The sequence below is a fragment of the Sciurus vulgaris genome (assembly GCF_902686455.1).
Source record: "Sciurus vulgaris genome assembly, chromosome: 3".
Lineage (NCBI taxonomy): Eukaryota > Metazoa > Chordata > Mammalia > Rodentia > Sciuridae > Sciurus > Sciurus vulgaris.
This window is the reverse complement of record NC_136463.1, coordinates 31,450,050-31,466,533: the sequence shown is the minus strand read 5'-3', so window position 1 is coordinate 31,466,533 and position 16,484 is coordinate 31,450,050. Positions and strand designations below refer to the sequence as shown.

The following is a 16,484-nucleotide window of genomic DNA, read 5'->3' as shown; positions in this document are numbered from 1 at the left end:
ATAGTTTGTCAGAATTGTAGAGAAAAAGGTTAAGAAAACACATGTGGGTAAAAGAGTTGAGGCTGACCTACAACCTCCCACATTCTCCTCTCAGGCTGTGCAGAATGAGCAGTACAGAAGGAAACTTTCATGAAGACCATTTACCTTACGGTGAGTTAAAGTACTCTAATGAAGGAAGTAGCATTTTCTAACAGTTAGGGATCAGAAGAGAGAAGAATGCCTTCTGACTCTGATTTTATATATGTATGTGCACACACACAAAACACACTTTCTAAAAACTATTTATAGCCATTCATTATTTTTCCTTGATTCCTGGAATAAGATCTTAGCTGATCATGTGAATTTCTGAACCTGTTTAAAAGTTAGAACCTGCAAATGAAAACAAAGCTATTTCTATAAAAGTCTAGTAAACTAAAAGAGTGAATTCTGCCCCAGCTGGATTAATGTATATGTGAAGATAATGACTTCAGGGCTGTGCTGAGGCCTTTTCCGTAGTCTAGATTCTGACTCAGCAGTTCCCAAGCAACTCCAGGATGTGACAGGCACTATGCTAAGCACTTTGCCATGTTGAGCCTCAAAGTCTGAACTCTCACATTGACATTCATGCAGCCCTTCAAATAATGTATTCCTGACCATTTAAGTAGTTATGCTAAGAATTACTAGCATTCTTTATTTCCATTTATAACTTTACTATGTAATAATATTTTACTATATTATTAGAAACCATTTGATACTGATTTTGATTTAACTAACTCATTATTCCCAAAAGAAGTGCTTCTTTATAAACCTTTGGATTCCTTTCCTATATTTTCACAAGCTACAGATTGGAAGTATCCTTCTTTCAACTCCAGTTATTAATGTAAACTTAGGAAAGTTGTTTAACCTCTATGAGACTCCATCCATTTTCTTAGTTGTAATGTGGGGATAAATATCTTCAACATAAGGTTTCTGTTAAGAATCACATAACATATAAACTATAAAAAAAGTGTAGATGTTAAGTAAGATGAGGTGAATCTAACTCTGTTACAAATCATTTTTACATAATAGCAAATTTGATTATGTTAGTCCTCAACTCTAGAATCTTTGTTTACTGCCTACTGATAGAAAAAAGTTGAAACTCTTAACTTCCCCCACCTAGTGCAAGTTGCCTGCAACCTACTTTTCCAACCTCTTCATACACCTTCCATCCCACCTATCAGCTCCTCATTCTGTCCTCACAGAATGTCCCTCAAACCCATCACAGTCTTTCAGACTTCAATGCTTTTACAAATATTGGTTCCTATCTACAACACCACCGCATACCCTTCCACTTCTCCTGATGAATTCTCAAGTAAAATTTCACAGCAAAATTCAAACACCATCTCTACAGTGAGTTTTCTCCAATTCCCCAGATTTGCTTAATTTTTCCTTCCTCTTTGCTCAAAACACTTTTAATTGTATTAATGCTCTTACTTTGTACTACACTTTTTGTTAACATTTACTTTCACTGACCCCTGCTTTAGAGCATGTTAAATGATTAATTCCCAAGTTCTTACCACTGATTCTCTCAGTTGGCCAGAACCATGTCCTTCTCACTTTGTTTCCCCAGAACACTGATAAGTATACAGTAAGTCAATAATAAATTAATGAGGTCCAAGGAACAGTCTGTGGAAATTAAGTGGCTGTCAGAAATAATACTGGCAAAGAAGTCAAAGATACTGGAAAGAGATTGCATTTGCTGTTACGTCTTCTGCTCCCACCAGTGGGACTGGTTTCTTCATACTCTTCCAGCCAGAGGTCTGGTCCTACTATTTATCCAAAAGCTTTGGTACCAGTTCCATTGATATTCTCGGCATATTCTAAAAGGAGATTTCACTTGAAAGTTAAATGTGCTTTTACTTATCTTTATAAACAATTAGCACCCCATCTGTGTGACCTTTGTCTTTAGTTATCGGGCTTGACAACAAAGTTCTGAATTTAGCAAATCTAAGATGCTGCTAATTTTAAGAGACACTATTACTTTATGAATGACTAGGGAAAAATGATGCCAATTACACTGACATTGATTGTCAGGCCCATCCCAATTTCTAAGAGGTAAGAGGAAAAATACACACACATACAGTCTCTCTCTCTCTGTTACACTTAGCTATATATATGCATATATGTAGCTTATATGAGTATGTTTTAATATGGGTATTAAAATCAACTAAGTGATATATAAAATATAGTATCAAGGTTGAAAAGAAGCTTTTGATTTCTGCCACTTACTCTATATTATTGAAATAAAAGAAAGAAAGGAAAACATTTGCAAACTTCAAAGTGTTATACAGAATCTGACACAAAGGGCCATGGAAAAGAGAGGTACCTTGATGTGGAATCCAGATGGTAGCAATGGAATGCTAAATAGGCAGGTGAATTAATTCTCAGAAATGTGACAGATTGACCAAGGGACCATTTATTCATTAATATTAATTCAGCAATTGAAATGTGTCATGCATCATACCAACAATATTACTGTGAATAAAATCAGAATCCTTGTCTTTAGGAAACATACTTCCATGTGGTTCAGTCGGAGTTTATAAAACAATTACAGATATCCAGAAATCATTACAACTCAGATAGGTGATATGAAGGAAAAGAATAAAGTCCAGGAAAAAAAAAAAACCAATCACACTGGAATAGAACAGACAACACATCTAGGAAGGGGCCTTTGGAACTGATATCAGGAAATAATGGAATGAGCAGAGTATTCCCAGTCTAGAGGAACAGCATATGAGATAAGGAAGAAACTGGCCCTTCTCAGGAACAGAGAGAATGTCAGTGGGGAAGCAGTAATGGAGAACGAGAGAGGAGGGCAGACAACATACTATGTAGAGTCCTGTAGGAAATCAAGCAGTTATGATAGGATGGGAGGGAAATAGAAAGGTGCAGAAGAGCAGGCAAAGTTTTAGCGAGGGATGCTAAAAACGGAAGCTCACTCAAGCTGTGGTGGTAAGAGTGGAGATCAAAAAGACTGATGGCCCATGAGATATTTAGAGAGTAGAAAAGTCAACAGCATATTCTAATGAATTGGATATGGTTGTTCTGGGAAAGGAAGTAGCTAGGAAGCTTGTTGGTTAACTGACGTGGTGCAGCTGGAAGGTGTCACTAATCACTGGAAGAGGCTCTGTTTGGGAAAATGAGAAGATAAGAAGAAGGAGGGTGTAAGGTGAATATAATAAATTCTGTCTGAGAAATGTTGAGTTTCAGATGCCTATAAGAGAGCCAAGTGGAAATTTTTATGAGGAAATTGGACAGAATGTATAAAGCTCAAAGGGGTGTCCAAGCCAACAAAGTGCCTAAGTCTAAATGCTGAGGACTTGAGACTGACATGGGACTAGCTGAGGGGGTGAAAATGGCCTTGGGGTTCTCATATTTCCTTAATTCAGTACCTGATGTAGTTATTACCAAGTTACAGGCTGCCTTCTACTCTTAGAGCTATAAGAATCTTCTTTCCTACTTAAACTGGAAAACTGTACTCATGATATCTCAAGGATAAACTCTGAATGTTTTTCAAAGAAACATGATATTTTGGTTTTGATGAGCCAGTTTTATATTCTCATATTTGCCAGGAGAAAAACATTTTGGGGGTGGTGCTGGCTAACTGATTAACTAAAGAAAATTCTTTTTGAATTCCAATAATTCCCATACAGTTTGAGGAGTTTGAAAAGAAAAATGACATGTAATCCAGCTATAAGTGCGAGATTACCTATATTGTTGATTCCAAATCATTTTATGGTTAAAACAAAATTATAGCAATTTAGAGCACTCATATGCATTTTAAAAAATATTAACACTATCTTTATAAGGATAACCTTATGAGCTTATATTTCCTATTCCAAGACTATACCTACTATTCAGAAGATTTGTGCAGATTAGAAACTTATTAACATATCTAAAATAGTATTTGGAACACAGTGAGTATACTATTATTAAAAAATATTTTAAGGTAAGATTGTATCAATTTGGTATTTACAGAGCAAATATGCATATAGTACTCCATTTTGAGGAAATATTAAAAATTGGTTATGAGCTCTGGAAAATTACTTATTCTTCTACACCTTTCCCTTTTCAGCTGTTTCCATCTTTCTGGCACAAGCACAACATTAATAACTCTACTGCCCTCTAGTGGTAAACAAAGAACAGTTCATTCAAAGTTTTGCTTTGATACTCAATGATAATTCTAAAATAACCAACAAGAATGAAAAGTTCATGGACATAATTTCTTAGTCTACAATCACTGAAAGTATATAGAGAGTCATTTGGCACCAACATTATCAATTTGTTACTCTAATTCATATGTTTTTCATGTACGTAAAAAAGAACAAATTGATACCTATCGCTTGTTAGGCACTTTGATCTGTTTTGCATTATATCATGTATGATCTAAAAAATAAACACATTTCCCACCCACTGCTCCACCCCTCAGCTTTAAAACTACAGTGTATTAAATATCTCAATTCTTTAGAACAAAAATATTCATTTTTTTCAAAATTTACTTTTAACATATAATTATGTTCTTATTTGGTTAATACTTTAAATTGAGTAGTAAACACTTTTTATAATTATACCATCTTAAACTTATTATATAATACTTAGAACTTAGAAAGTATGTTTAGAAAATGTCTTATTAGCCAAATATGCCCCAAACAATTGAAATCATTATACTTAGATATGTATCCCCCAAAATCTCCTGTGTGAAATAGTGTAAGAAATTTCAGAGGTGAAATGATTAGATCATGAGAGTTTGACCTTAATCAGTGCATTAATCCCCTGATAGGGTATAACTAGGTGGTGACTAAAACCAAGTAGGGTGTGACTAGAGGAGGGTCTTGGGCAGTGTGCCTCTAGAGTATATATTTTGTCCTGAAGAACGGAATGCTCTCTCTCTCTGCTTCCTGGTGGCAATGTTCTGAGCCATGTTCTTTCACCACCTTCTCCGCCATAATGTTCTGCCTCACCTCGAACTCAGCACAATAGAGTTGGTTATCTATGAATTAAGACTTCTGAAACTGTGAGACTCAAACTTTTCCTCCTCTAAAATTGCGCTTGCCAGGTTTTTTGGTCACAACAGCCGAAAAGCAAACTAGAACATACCTATTTTGAAATTGATTTTTTTCATAACACAGAAAAAAATCTAGTTGAAAAATAAACTTCTTGCTATGTAAGTGTTTTTAGTAGGAGAGGGTTAAGGTGGGACTATATATTTAACCAAAGCAAAAAGAACAATAATAAAATGAGAAACAATAAGAACAAAATTAATAACAGATGATCCTTTCTCATGCTATTTAGCTTGGTATTACTAGAAAATTTTATCAAATTCTTTATATCCTATTACTCTCCAAAAAGAACTAGAGGCATTTTTAACAAATGACATATATTCATGTTAATAAAACAGAAATAGCAAATGAAATTCAAAAGAAATGACAATGAAAATATAGTAACCTGTTTGTTAAAGAAGTTGCTGGTGTTTTTGCTTCAAATTTGGGTCTGAGCTTCCTAGCAACGATAGCAAAGAGGAACTCGTGGTATCACATATTTCCTACACAGAAGGAAAGTCAGACTTTTTTTCCATCTAGGGTAAGTAAGATGTTGAGAGAAAAACTTTCTAATTCATTTTAAAAGCCCAGATTTTTGGTCTTAATTCTAAATCCAATTTTTCATGGGGGCAATTAAGGAGTTATATAATTAACAGATTCAATAAGAATGCTGCAAATTCAGAAAGGAGTAGATTTGTTTGCTATTTCTGCTTATTTGTTTTGTTTGATTTTGCATTTAGGGGAGGCTAATGAATGTAATTCAAATTCAACTGATCTCACCTAATCCAAACTTAGAATGATGGTTAGATAACACGATTTCAAATAAAATTTCTCTCAACTCTACTTAAACTTTGAACAGTATGTAACTAAAAATATATATTATCTTTAGTTAATTGGGTATGTCTATTATTTTTACACGTAAAGAAACTTCATTTGTTAGGGTGAAGCTCCTTGGGTTTAAGGTCAATATTTTAGTCCCTTTGTCTCTCTCAATGAAGACGTTCAGTTTACACTAAAATTTTGCTGGTAAAACGGGAAAACAAACCTCATTACTGGACTACTGGTGTGAGTGCTTTTGTTTTTTTGATCGGGGTATTTTTCGGGGGAGGGGGTACCAAGAACTGAACCCAGGGTTGCTTAACCACTGAGTTACATCACCAGCCCTTTTTACTATTTATTTTGAGAAAGGGTCTCACTAAATTGCATAGAGCCTCACTAAATTGCTGAGGTTGACCTCAAACTTGTGATTCTCCTGCCTTAGCCTCCTGAGTTGTTAGGATGACAGCTGGAAGCCACCACACCTGGCTAATGGAGAGTATTTTTATTTTTACCTTATAGCAGTCTCCTCCAGGAATGATTTCTTGAATATATACCAATGGACCTTCATTCCGGTTAATTCCTCCAAGGATCTTCAGACCAAGTCCTATTTCCTTGGCAACTGTAATCATCTGAAAGGCAGGATCCCTAAGATAAAGTAAATTAGTACTCACAGGTTAGGCTAGAGATCTATACCTATATCTTCTTTAAATTACTTCTTAAATCAAATTCTTAGATCTAGACAACCTATGTACTTACTGTGTACTGGCAACTACATTTTAAAAAGTATTGTGATAGAAAAACAATCAAACAAATTTTCTCATATATATTTTTAATTCTTTCTTACAAAATCACCAAAAACAAATGAATTTCTGATATGATGCTTATTTCTTGGGGGAAAACAAAGAAAAGTATGTTAAAATACTATTTTAAGTAAGTAATTTAAATAAATTTAGGGATTTATTAAGAGTGACTGAAGAGATTTGTTTTCAGTTGATTATTGGACTACATTAAAGGAATCCAAAACTAAATATTTTAATGAATTGGGTAAGTAACTTTAAATGAAATATTTATGGACATTTAAAGCAAAATAAGCATCATTTTCACTTGAATCTCAAAAAACATTTTATCTTTTTAATTTAGGAAGAATGTTTTCCTGTTATGAGGTACTTACTCCTGCTAAAATTTCAGCCACACATAAGAGAAATGCCATTAGAAAAGAAGGAACTGTCAGAAGACAGGTATATAACCAAGATATGTTCTTGAACACTCTAGGAGGGAGGCAGAGAATTTTACTGTTCAAACAACATGAATAAAGTGTGAAATAAAGCTTAGGGTTGCTATGTGTTATGTTCTGGGTAATATGCTAAGCAATATGCATATATAATAATGCCATTCAACTTAATATTAAGAAAACCCTTAAGATTCTTACTCTCACTTTCCTAAAAGACTCAAAATTCAGATAGGTAAGTTGGTGGCCTAAGGTCACAAAAAGAGCAGTAAATATAAGCCCAAAGGCAAAATGTGCTATGAGGTATATTAAGACCTTGTTGAATATAGGCTTTCCAGCTATCTTCAGATATATCAAATTAGGTTACCCTTAAAAAAGTCAATTTAGGGGACGGGGGTGTAGCTCAGTGGTAGAGCACATGCTTTTCATGTGTTCAATTCCTAGACCCAAAAAGGATACGGGAGAAGTTATTTCATATCTTACATATGATTATAACTTTTAGAAAAAGCTTTCTGAGTCTCTGCCACAGAAATTCTAAGTATATCTTTAAGAAAACTGCTGTATTCAACAGTTACATAATAATGAAAAACAGAATAGAAAGAAAATTTAAAACCTTACAAAATCTCGTTATTGAATATTTTGTTCTCTATATGCATATTCTTTTAGGGTTGCATTATGCTGAATTCAGTTCTTGTGTTAGAAAACCTATCTAGTTACTAGGGTAATAGGCAATTAGCTAGGAAAAAAGACAGAAGGCAGAGAGGACTGGGTCTAAAATATTCCACTAACATGAATTTCAGCACTCCGACCAATTCTTCAAGGGATATTAGGTTGTGAAAGCATAAAAGAATGAAGCCTAGAAATGGGAGAGAAAGGGAACTAAGGTAGTTCATTAGCAAATCTCTCCAGGAACCTCTGAAACCTAAATGTGAATTTTCTTCAATAAGGTTCTGTATAGTATCTAACATATTATTATTTCAGTAAAGAATCCCTCTTTTTCTCATCCCAACAGAGTGTGTACTATTAACAATGCAGTGTATTAATCTTCTTTCTATAAATCTATCTATATTCTTTCTAATTGATATTGTACTATACAAACTGTTTTAGATCCTGCATTCCCCCCAGAATTATTATATTCAATCTCCATGCTGTTAAAAGTTCTTCTGAACATAAATTTCAATGACAGCATAAAACTTTAACACATGGTTAGGGTCTTATTTTAAAATGACCATATTAAGAATTTAAATTACTGATTTTTTCCTTTTAAAAACTGTTCAGGTCAACAGTTAGTAGTAATAAGAGAATTATAAGTTAAAACTATGAAAAGATACTATTGTTTACCTATCACATTGACAAATACTAAAAACCTGAACAACATCCTTTGATCACAAAGCTATAGGAAAAGAGGTACCTTTATTCGTTCATTCATTAATTCATTTTGGCACAGGGGATTGAGCCCAAACGTGTTTAATCACTGAGCTACATCCCCAACCCTTATTTATTTTGAGACAGGGTCTCACTAAATTGCTTAAGGCCTCCCTAAATTGCTGAGGCTGGCCTTGAATTTATAATCCTCCTGCCTCAGCCTCCCAAGTCACTGGGATTACAGGTGTGCACCACTGAACCTGGCAAAGAAGTACTTTTAAACTTTGTTGGTGGGAATGCAAAATGATATAACCTCTAAAAATCATATTTGGTAACCCATCCAAAAAAATTACCCTCTAATCTAGTAATCCTATTCTTAGGAAACTATCTCAAAGAGATTTTGGCAAACAAAGTCAATGATACATATGCTAGATTCTTCATTTTAGCATAATTTGTATTTACCAAAAATTGCAAACAATCCAATTACCCATCAAGAAGTTAATGGCTAGCCGGGTGTTGCGGCACACCCCTGTAATCACAGCTGCTCGGGAGGCTGAGGCAGGAGGACTGTGAGTTTAAAGTCAGCCTCAGCATAAGCAAGGCACTAAGCATCTAAGACCCTGTCTCTAAATAAAATGCAAAATAGGGCTTGGGATATGGCTCAGTGGTTGAGTGCCCCTGAGTTCAATCTTCAGTAACACTGCCCCCCCAAAAAAAGAGAAGTTAGAGGCTGAACAAACTGTGGTATACACATGGGGGAGAATATTATACAATTTTGACAAGGAACAAGAAAGATCTTTATAAAGTGATATGCAGTAATCATCAAGGTATAATTTTAAATTAAGACAAAAGAGCAATATCAAAAATGTATATACAACATAATGCCTTTTAGTTTGGAATATTTTGGAGTGGAATTCAAATATATACAATTATGTCTACATATTACTTATATATGTATATTTATATATGCATTTGTTTACGCAAAAACAGCACTGAAAAAAAAAGAATAAAGTTATCTATAGCATGATTGAAGACATAGAGGAAAGAATAAGACCCAGACTTCTCCAAATGCACTGTCATCATAGTTATATGTTAGCAAAATGGCCACCAATTGCTCCTATCCCTGTTTGCACACCTCTAGACAAAGTGACTTTATGCTTCCTTATATGAGAGGTAAAGTCTATATCTGTATTTCCTGTATTTGGACTTATCTAGTCATTGCTTTGGCCAAAAGAACACCAGCAAATGTGAGGAAAACAGACATTTGAAAAAGACTTAGGCTTGTTCCTGGGAGCCATTCTGCAAACCATGTGAAGGAGGCCATCCTACATATCTGGTACAGATCAGAATTTCTCAGCAAATTTTCAGAATTTTAAGAAAAAATAAATTCTCATTATTTTAAGGTATTTTGAAATGGTCAGTTAGCAAAAGCTAATCTTATACTATGTAAATTTTATACTGGAATTATAAAATATTTTAGGTTATTTAAAAACTCAAATGACATTTTTTAAAAGTCTAAATTCTACAAGCCATTTTAAAGAGAATGCAGAATTTGTCCCGTACATTGATGTCCACTGTGCTACAGTTTCAAAGTGTCCCCCAAAGGTCCCTGCATTTAGAGGCTTGGTTGCCAGCCCTGGGGTACCCCTGGGAGGTAGTGGGCTGTTGAGGAGATGAGGCCTTGTTGGAAGAATTAGATCACTGGAGCACGGCCTTGAAGGGGCTTTTGGGATCCGTGTGTTTTCCTGTCCTGGCCACCATGAGGTGAAGAGAACACCTCCCGCATGTCCTCCTGCCATCACGTACCATGCTGCCACAGGTTCAGTGTGACAGGGCCAAGTGCTCAAGAACTGAAACTTCTGAAACCATGAGCCAAAATCAATCTTTCCTTCTTATAAGTTGATTATTTCAGGTATTTTTGTCACAGATTTGGGAAGTTGACTAACACACACTGAAATATGTATAATTCAGTTTATTATGTTACCCATTACTCATCACTGCTATCCTAGACCACATGAGAGAGCTACTTGTGAAAAACTTTTAAGAAAATGTTCATTAATAGTCTACATAATTCAAATTGCAATATTTCAAAACATTGAATTTAATTTAAATTACTTTTCAAGTAGACCAGATGATGCTGCAGCAGATGTATTTTTATCCATGCTTTCACCACAGGTGCCTTGGATTTAACAGCTGTGTAAATGAAGAACTGGGTGAAGAGTCTTCCTTTCCTAAAACTGAAACAGTAGAAAATAAACAGATCTTACAATGGCCAAATGTGACTCCACCTTTGTAGGCTATATTATTTACACTTGGCACATAAACAATATATGCCCATCTATAGATATTTGAAGTATTTTATGTACTTTGAATTATAACATTTTAGTCATTAATGATAACATCTAAAAGGCAACGACAGCTCTCTAGATAGATTGGCCTATATTCGCATCATTATGAATAACTATATCTGTATAAAATCTGGATTCTCTGGGAAAAGTGAAGAATATGGCAAAGTTTTAGGTAATAACTATTATAATTTCCACCACTGGTATGCTTAAAAATTACACAATTATAAAAAGAAATTGAGGAAAGTGTCTCTTGTGAGCACAAGGCTATGATGTTCATAGTTAGAAAAATAATTATACAACACACTTGAAGAAAACAGAAATTCTTATCATCTCACCAACTCTCTTGAGGAACTTCCTGCAGATCTTTTATTACTCTGACTCATATTACTCCATGAACTTCTTAAACACTTACCTATAAAAAGAAAAAATTTACAGTCTCATATAGCTCCACTGTGAAAATTACAGAGAACAGTAGAATTTCATTTAATTAAAAACAAACTGAATTTGAACAGAGGTTTACTCCCTTTGCATAGGAAATATGAATGTTCTTTAACATCAGGAATTTTTACTGTTTGTAACCCCTTTAATTCATATTAGTAGACCCTTGGGAGGGAAAGTAGGGACATTATTGTTACCTGAATATCAGTTTCTTAAAAATTTAACTCTATTAAGGTATAATTGATTTACAACAAACAGAAGATACTTAAAGTTGGAAAACATATTAGGCTCATTTAGTATAACTCTCTTATTGAAGCAAGCAATAGCTAGATTCAGAGAGATTGTGTGCTTTTCCCACACAGTGATTTTTCTCCCAGGTAGAACTAAGGCTTTAGAACCTCCAGTCTGAATCTTGAGATTCAACAGAACTTGGTTCCATTTTGAGCTTTTGGGGTTTCTTCAAGTCTCAGTTTTCATAGGTACAGTAGGTATCTTAGGAGTAGTGATGGTTTCACCAATGGACATGTGTGGAAACTTGTCAAATTCTCTCACTTTAAACATTGGATGTTTGTTGTAAATCAATTCCAGAGGTAAAGAACTAAAATCAAGGGTCCATTCTATCTTTTTTCTAATCATTGCATGCAAAAGGAATTACAGACTCTTCTGTAAATAAACTGGACATACCCTAAACGAAGAGCTAAATACCTTTTAGGAACTTAGCAGTTACTTACTGGCCTGGGAGTTAAAAAGCATATTTCAGCTATCACAGCCTTTGCAATAACAAGTAAAGGAACTATAAAAGTATACAGATCAAGAGTAGAAAAAGAAAAGAAGCCACCAAGCAACAACACTGTCAGCAGCAAAGTCCAACAGCCACAAAGCAAGAAAGTTACCCAGTACTACCCCATGAGGAAAACGGGGGTGCCTTGAGAGAAGAGGTTAAAATCCTAGGGCTGTGGCCAGTACTGACTCAAAGAGCCACTCAGTTGTCAACAGCACTGAAATTGGGGGATATTTCCATGAGAATAGAAGGGAGATCATCAGGGTAGAGGAAGGGAATAAGGGAGGAGAGAGAGCAAGGGAAGGTACTGGGGAGTAAAACTGATCAAATTATGTTATGTGCAAGTATGAATATACCACAATAAAACTCACTATTCTATAAAATTATTATGTACCTATTAAACAATAAGTCTGACATAGCCATGAAAGAAAACTCAATTCTAAAAGTAAGTTTATATAAGTTTATTATAGATTGTTTCAATCTATAATATGCATGGGCAGATTCTCAAACCTCAAAGGAGGAAGTTTTGATATAATAATAGTAATTACCATTCATTGTCACTATGTGTCATACAATATGCTAAGTATTCCAAATACAAATAATCTTATTTAATATCACAGAGAATGCACTAGAACTAAATGAAAGAAGTCAAGTACCGCTATGTGCTATTCATATGGTCTTAGAAAAAGTTACCCACCCTCTTGGTAACATCATAGGTAACATGATATTAAGGTAGGAAATGGTAACACCCACTCAGAGGGAGATATAAAGAAATTGAGCAGTGTCTTCACTGCTATCAAGTGACCAAGATCCCCATCTAATGGTGATTTGTCTTAGCAGAACACGGGTTCTCAGCTTCCCTTGAAACATAGCCATGTCCAATGGATATATCAATGCTAACTCCCTATACTGCATTCCATTATAATGCTACAAATAACAAGATGTTTAAAATATTTATATTTTAAAGAGTTAATACAACATTTAAGTGTTTAAAATGCTCCATTCACCTCACATGCCTGGCCATAATAACTAAGAACTGGAGATGAAATGAAAGGTAGAGTCCACCCCAGAGGCAGTCAGGGAAGCAGACTGCAGGAGGGTGGAAGTGCTCCCACAGTGGTGTGCACAGGAGCTAAGTGAGCATAGGGGAAGTATGGGTTCTCATCGTTAGCACCAACATGGCCATGCCCCACCACAGAGGAATTTCCTTATAGGAGCCCCACAAAGCAGATATTTTACATAAAAGAAAACTTAAGTTGTGGGAAAACTATGTGACTCATCCACTGTCATAGGCCAGCTTTAAAATGTAATTTGAATCCAGTTCTTCCGAGCTCCAAACCCGAGCTTTTTCTACCACAGCATGCTGGGAAATTAACTTACGTGAAAAACTTCCTTCAATGGGAATAATATATTGTCTCCCATATATAAGGATTACACTATTTATTTACAGTAACAGAAATGAGTTTAATCTTATACATCCAAACAGCAGTCCTTTTTTTAATGAAGAAAGTGTCCCACTGTCATATCCTGATGTGTCATAAAATGACTACCCCTTCTCTCTTGTTGGCCCGATTCCTACCTGTTCTTGAAAAGTCCTCAATCAACAGGGTTTTAGTAATGTTACACACAAAGTCATACACACAACTGTGCACATATCCCACAGCCTAACAGTATTAAAGAATAACACAAAAGCAAATTCTTATTCCTTTCTTAAAATGTACACAATCAAGGAAATATATTGTTTATCTAGTTTGGTGAACTATAACGGGGGAAAAGATTAGGTCAGCAAAATCAACAGAGAAAAAGGAACACTGAAAGAAAAATAATCCTCTTATATAAGATGACTCTATTATGGAAAACTTAGCTTTACTTCAGTGTAAAATATTTTCCCTTACAATTTTATTAAACCAGTTTTTATCCCATATAATTAGAAACCTCATCAGATGAAAAATCTATATAATACCCATATGGTATTTGAATAAGACTTGGTAATTTATATTTGCAGAGACATACTAGTCAACAATTTCTAAAACTAGTTTTTTCTTAGAATAAAATCAGGCAATATAAAACAGAAAGGCATAAAAATATTTTCTGCCAGAAATTATAGTAAATATTAACTTGATGAAGTTACTGAAGTGCCATAATAAAACTGAAATTGTCAAATTGCCATAATTCAGGATTGTACTAATTTACTGTTTCACAAATACTAGCATTTATTATTCTGAATTCTCACTAACAAAATGCTCTACATAATTTCTGAATTTTTTTGCCAGTCTTATTCATGAAAATGGTAAGGTAAACTGACTAAGGCTAAGCTTTTTTCCTTTATGCTTCAAGAACCATTTAACTAGACAAAGGGGCCAAAAATATGCAATGGAGAAAAGATAGCCACTTCAACAAATGGTGCTGGGAAAACTGGAAATCCATATGCAACAGAATGAAATTAAACCCCTATCTCTCACCCTGCACAAAACTCAACTCAAAATGGATCAAGGACCTCGGAATCAGACCAGAGACCCTGCATCTTATAGAAGAAAAAGTAGGTCCAAACCTTCAACTTGTTGGCTTAGGAGCAGACTTCCTTAACAGGACTCCCACAGCACAAGAAGTAAAAGCAAGAATCAACAACTAGGATAGATTCAAACTAAAAAGCTTTCTCTCAGCAAAGGAAACTATCAGCAATGTGAAGAGAGAGCCTACAGAGTGGGAGAATATCTTTGCCACTCATACTTCAGATAGAGCACTAATCTCCAGAATCTATAAAGAACTCAAAAAACTCTACACCAAGAATACAAATAATCCAATCAACAAATGGGCTAAGGAAATGAAAAGACACTTCACAGAAGAAGATGTACAAGCAATCAACAGATATATGAAAAAATGTTCAACATCTCTAGTCATAAGAGAAATGCAAATCAAAACTACCCTAAGATTCCATCTCACCCCAATTAGAATGGCGATTATCAAGAACACAAGCAACAATAAGTGTTGGCAAGGATGTGGGGAAAAAGGTACACTCATACATTGCTGGTGGGGTTGCAAATTACTGCAGCCACTCTGGAAAGCAATATGGAGATTCCTCAGAAAGCTTGGAATGGAACCACCATTTGATCCAGCTACCCCACTCCTTGGCCTATACTCAAAGGACTTAAAATCAGCATACTACAGAGATACAGCCACATCAATGTTCATAGCTGCTCAATTCACAATAGCCAGATTGTGGAACCAACCTAGATGTCCTTCAATTGATGAATGGATAAAGAAAGTGTGGTATATATATACAATGGAATATTACTCCGCCATAAAGAATGATAAAATAATTTGCATTTGCAGGCAAATGGATGAAATTGGAGAATATCATGTTAAATGAGATAAGCCAATCTCAAAAAACTAAAGGACGAATGATCTCGCTAATAAGTGGATGATGACATATAATGGGGGGAGGGAGGGGTTAGCGTTAGGGTCAGGGTTAGGTTTAGGGTTGGGGTTAAGGAGGGTGGCAAGAATGGAGGAAGGAAAGACTGTATAGAGGGAAAAGAGGGGTGGGAGGGGTGGGGGGGAAGGAAAAAAATAACAATGAATCAAACAACATTACCCTATGTAAATTTATGATTACACAAATGGTATGCCTTGACTCCATGTACAAACAAAGAAACAACATGTATCCCATTTGTTTACAATAAAAAAAAAGAACCTTTCATGTGAACTATCCATCATCTTGCCAATTTTTCTAACCATTGCTTGGTTTTTCTGTTGTTTCTTAAAATCTAGGGAGATTACTCCTCTGTTCACACTAAAAATTACAAATACATTTTCCACCTCCTTTTGTTCTTGGTTATGATCTTTTGTTATGTAAAAAGTTTGTGGCTAAATTCATTAGTCTATGATTTTTGGTTTTAAGGTCAAATTAGAAACTCCTTGTCCATGCCAAAGTTAATAAAAGACTCTTGTATTTTTCTTCTAGTATTTTTATAATTTCATTTAAAAATCTTTGATCCACTTGGAAACTATACAAGTATACAGCCCAAAGTATAGATCTGCCTCTTAAATTTTCTCCCTGGAAAATCACAGTTGTCTCAACCATATTTATTAAACAACCCATTCTTCTCCACTGATTTGAGATGGAAACTATAGCACACCAAATCTTCTATAATTTTTACTTCTATAAAAATTATATTTTTACTTCTATAATTTTTATTCTCATTAGTCAATTTATTCATGTTCCAAAACTTATCTGTTTTAATTACTGAGACTTTGTAGTATGTTTCTATATTAGTAAAACCAATCTCCTCTTGTTTTGCTAAACAAGTTTCCCAAGTTGGTTTTAGCTGTCTATTTTTACATGACCTTCAAAATCTCCCTATATTTGTTAAAAAGTAAAATAATACTATTTATTAGGAAATCACATTAAAATGGATTATTCACAAATTAATTGAGAAAATATTAGC

The 16,484-nt window shown here is 34.7% G+C and overlaps 1 protein-coding gene across 4 annotated transcripts in view; it reads right to left on the bottom strand.

Moving 5' to 3' along the window:
- The window catches only part of STXBP4 (syntaxin binding protein 4), a 165,150-nt gene that overhangs the window by 137,695 nt on the left and 10,971 nt on the right, over nucleotides 1-16,484 (bottom strand). For 2 of the 4 annotated variants that reach the window (XM_079131409.1, XM_079131412.1), the window contains exons 2-4: nucleotides 11,153-11,229; nucleotides 10,585-10,706; nucleotides 6,389-6,521 (exon numbers count right to left, since the gene is read on the bottom strand). In XM_079131409.1, coding sequence (XP_078987535.1) covers nucleotides 6,389-6,521; nucleotides 10,585-10,631 — 180 coding nt within the window. In that variant the 5' untranslated portion in view covers nucleotides 10,632-10,706; nucleotides 11,153-11,229. The remainder of the gene's footprint in view (nucleotides 1-6,388; nucleotides 6,522-10,584; nucleotides 10,707-11,152; nucleotides 11,230-16,484) is intronic. The other 2 variants (XM_079131411.1, XM_079131410.1) reach the window with 2 other exon arrangements.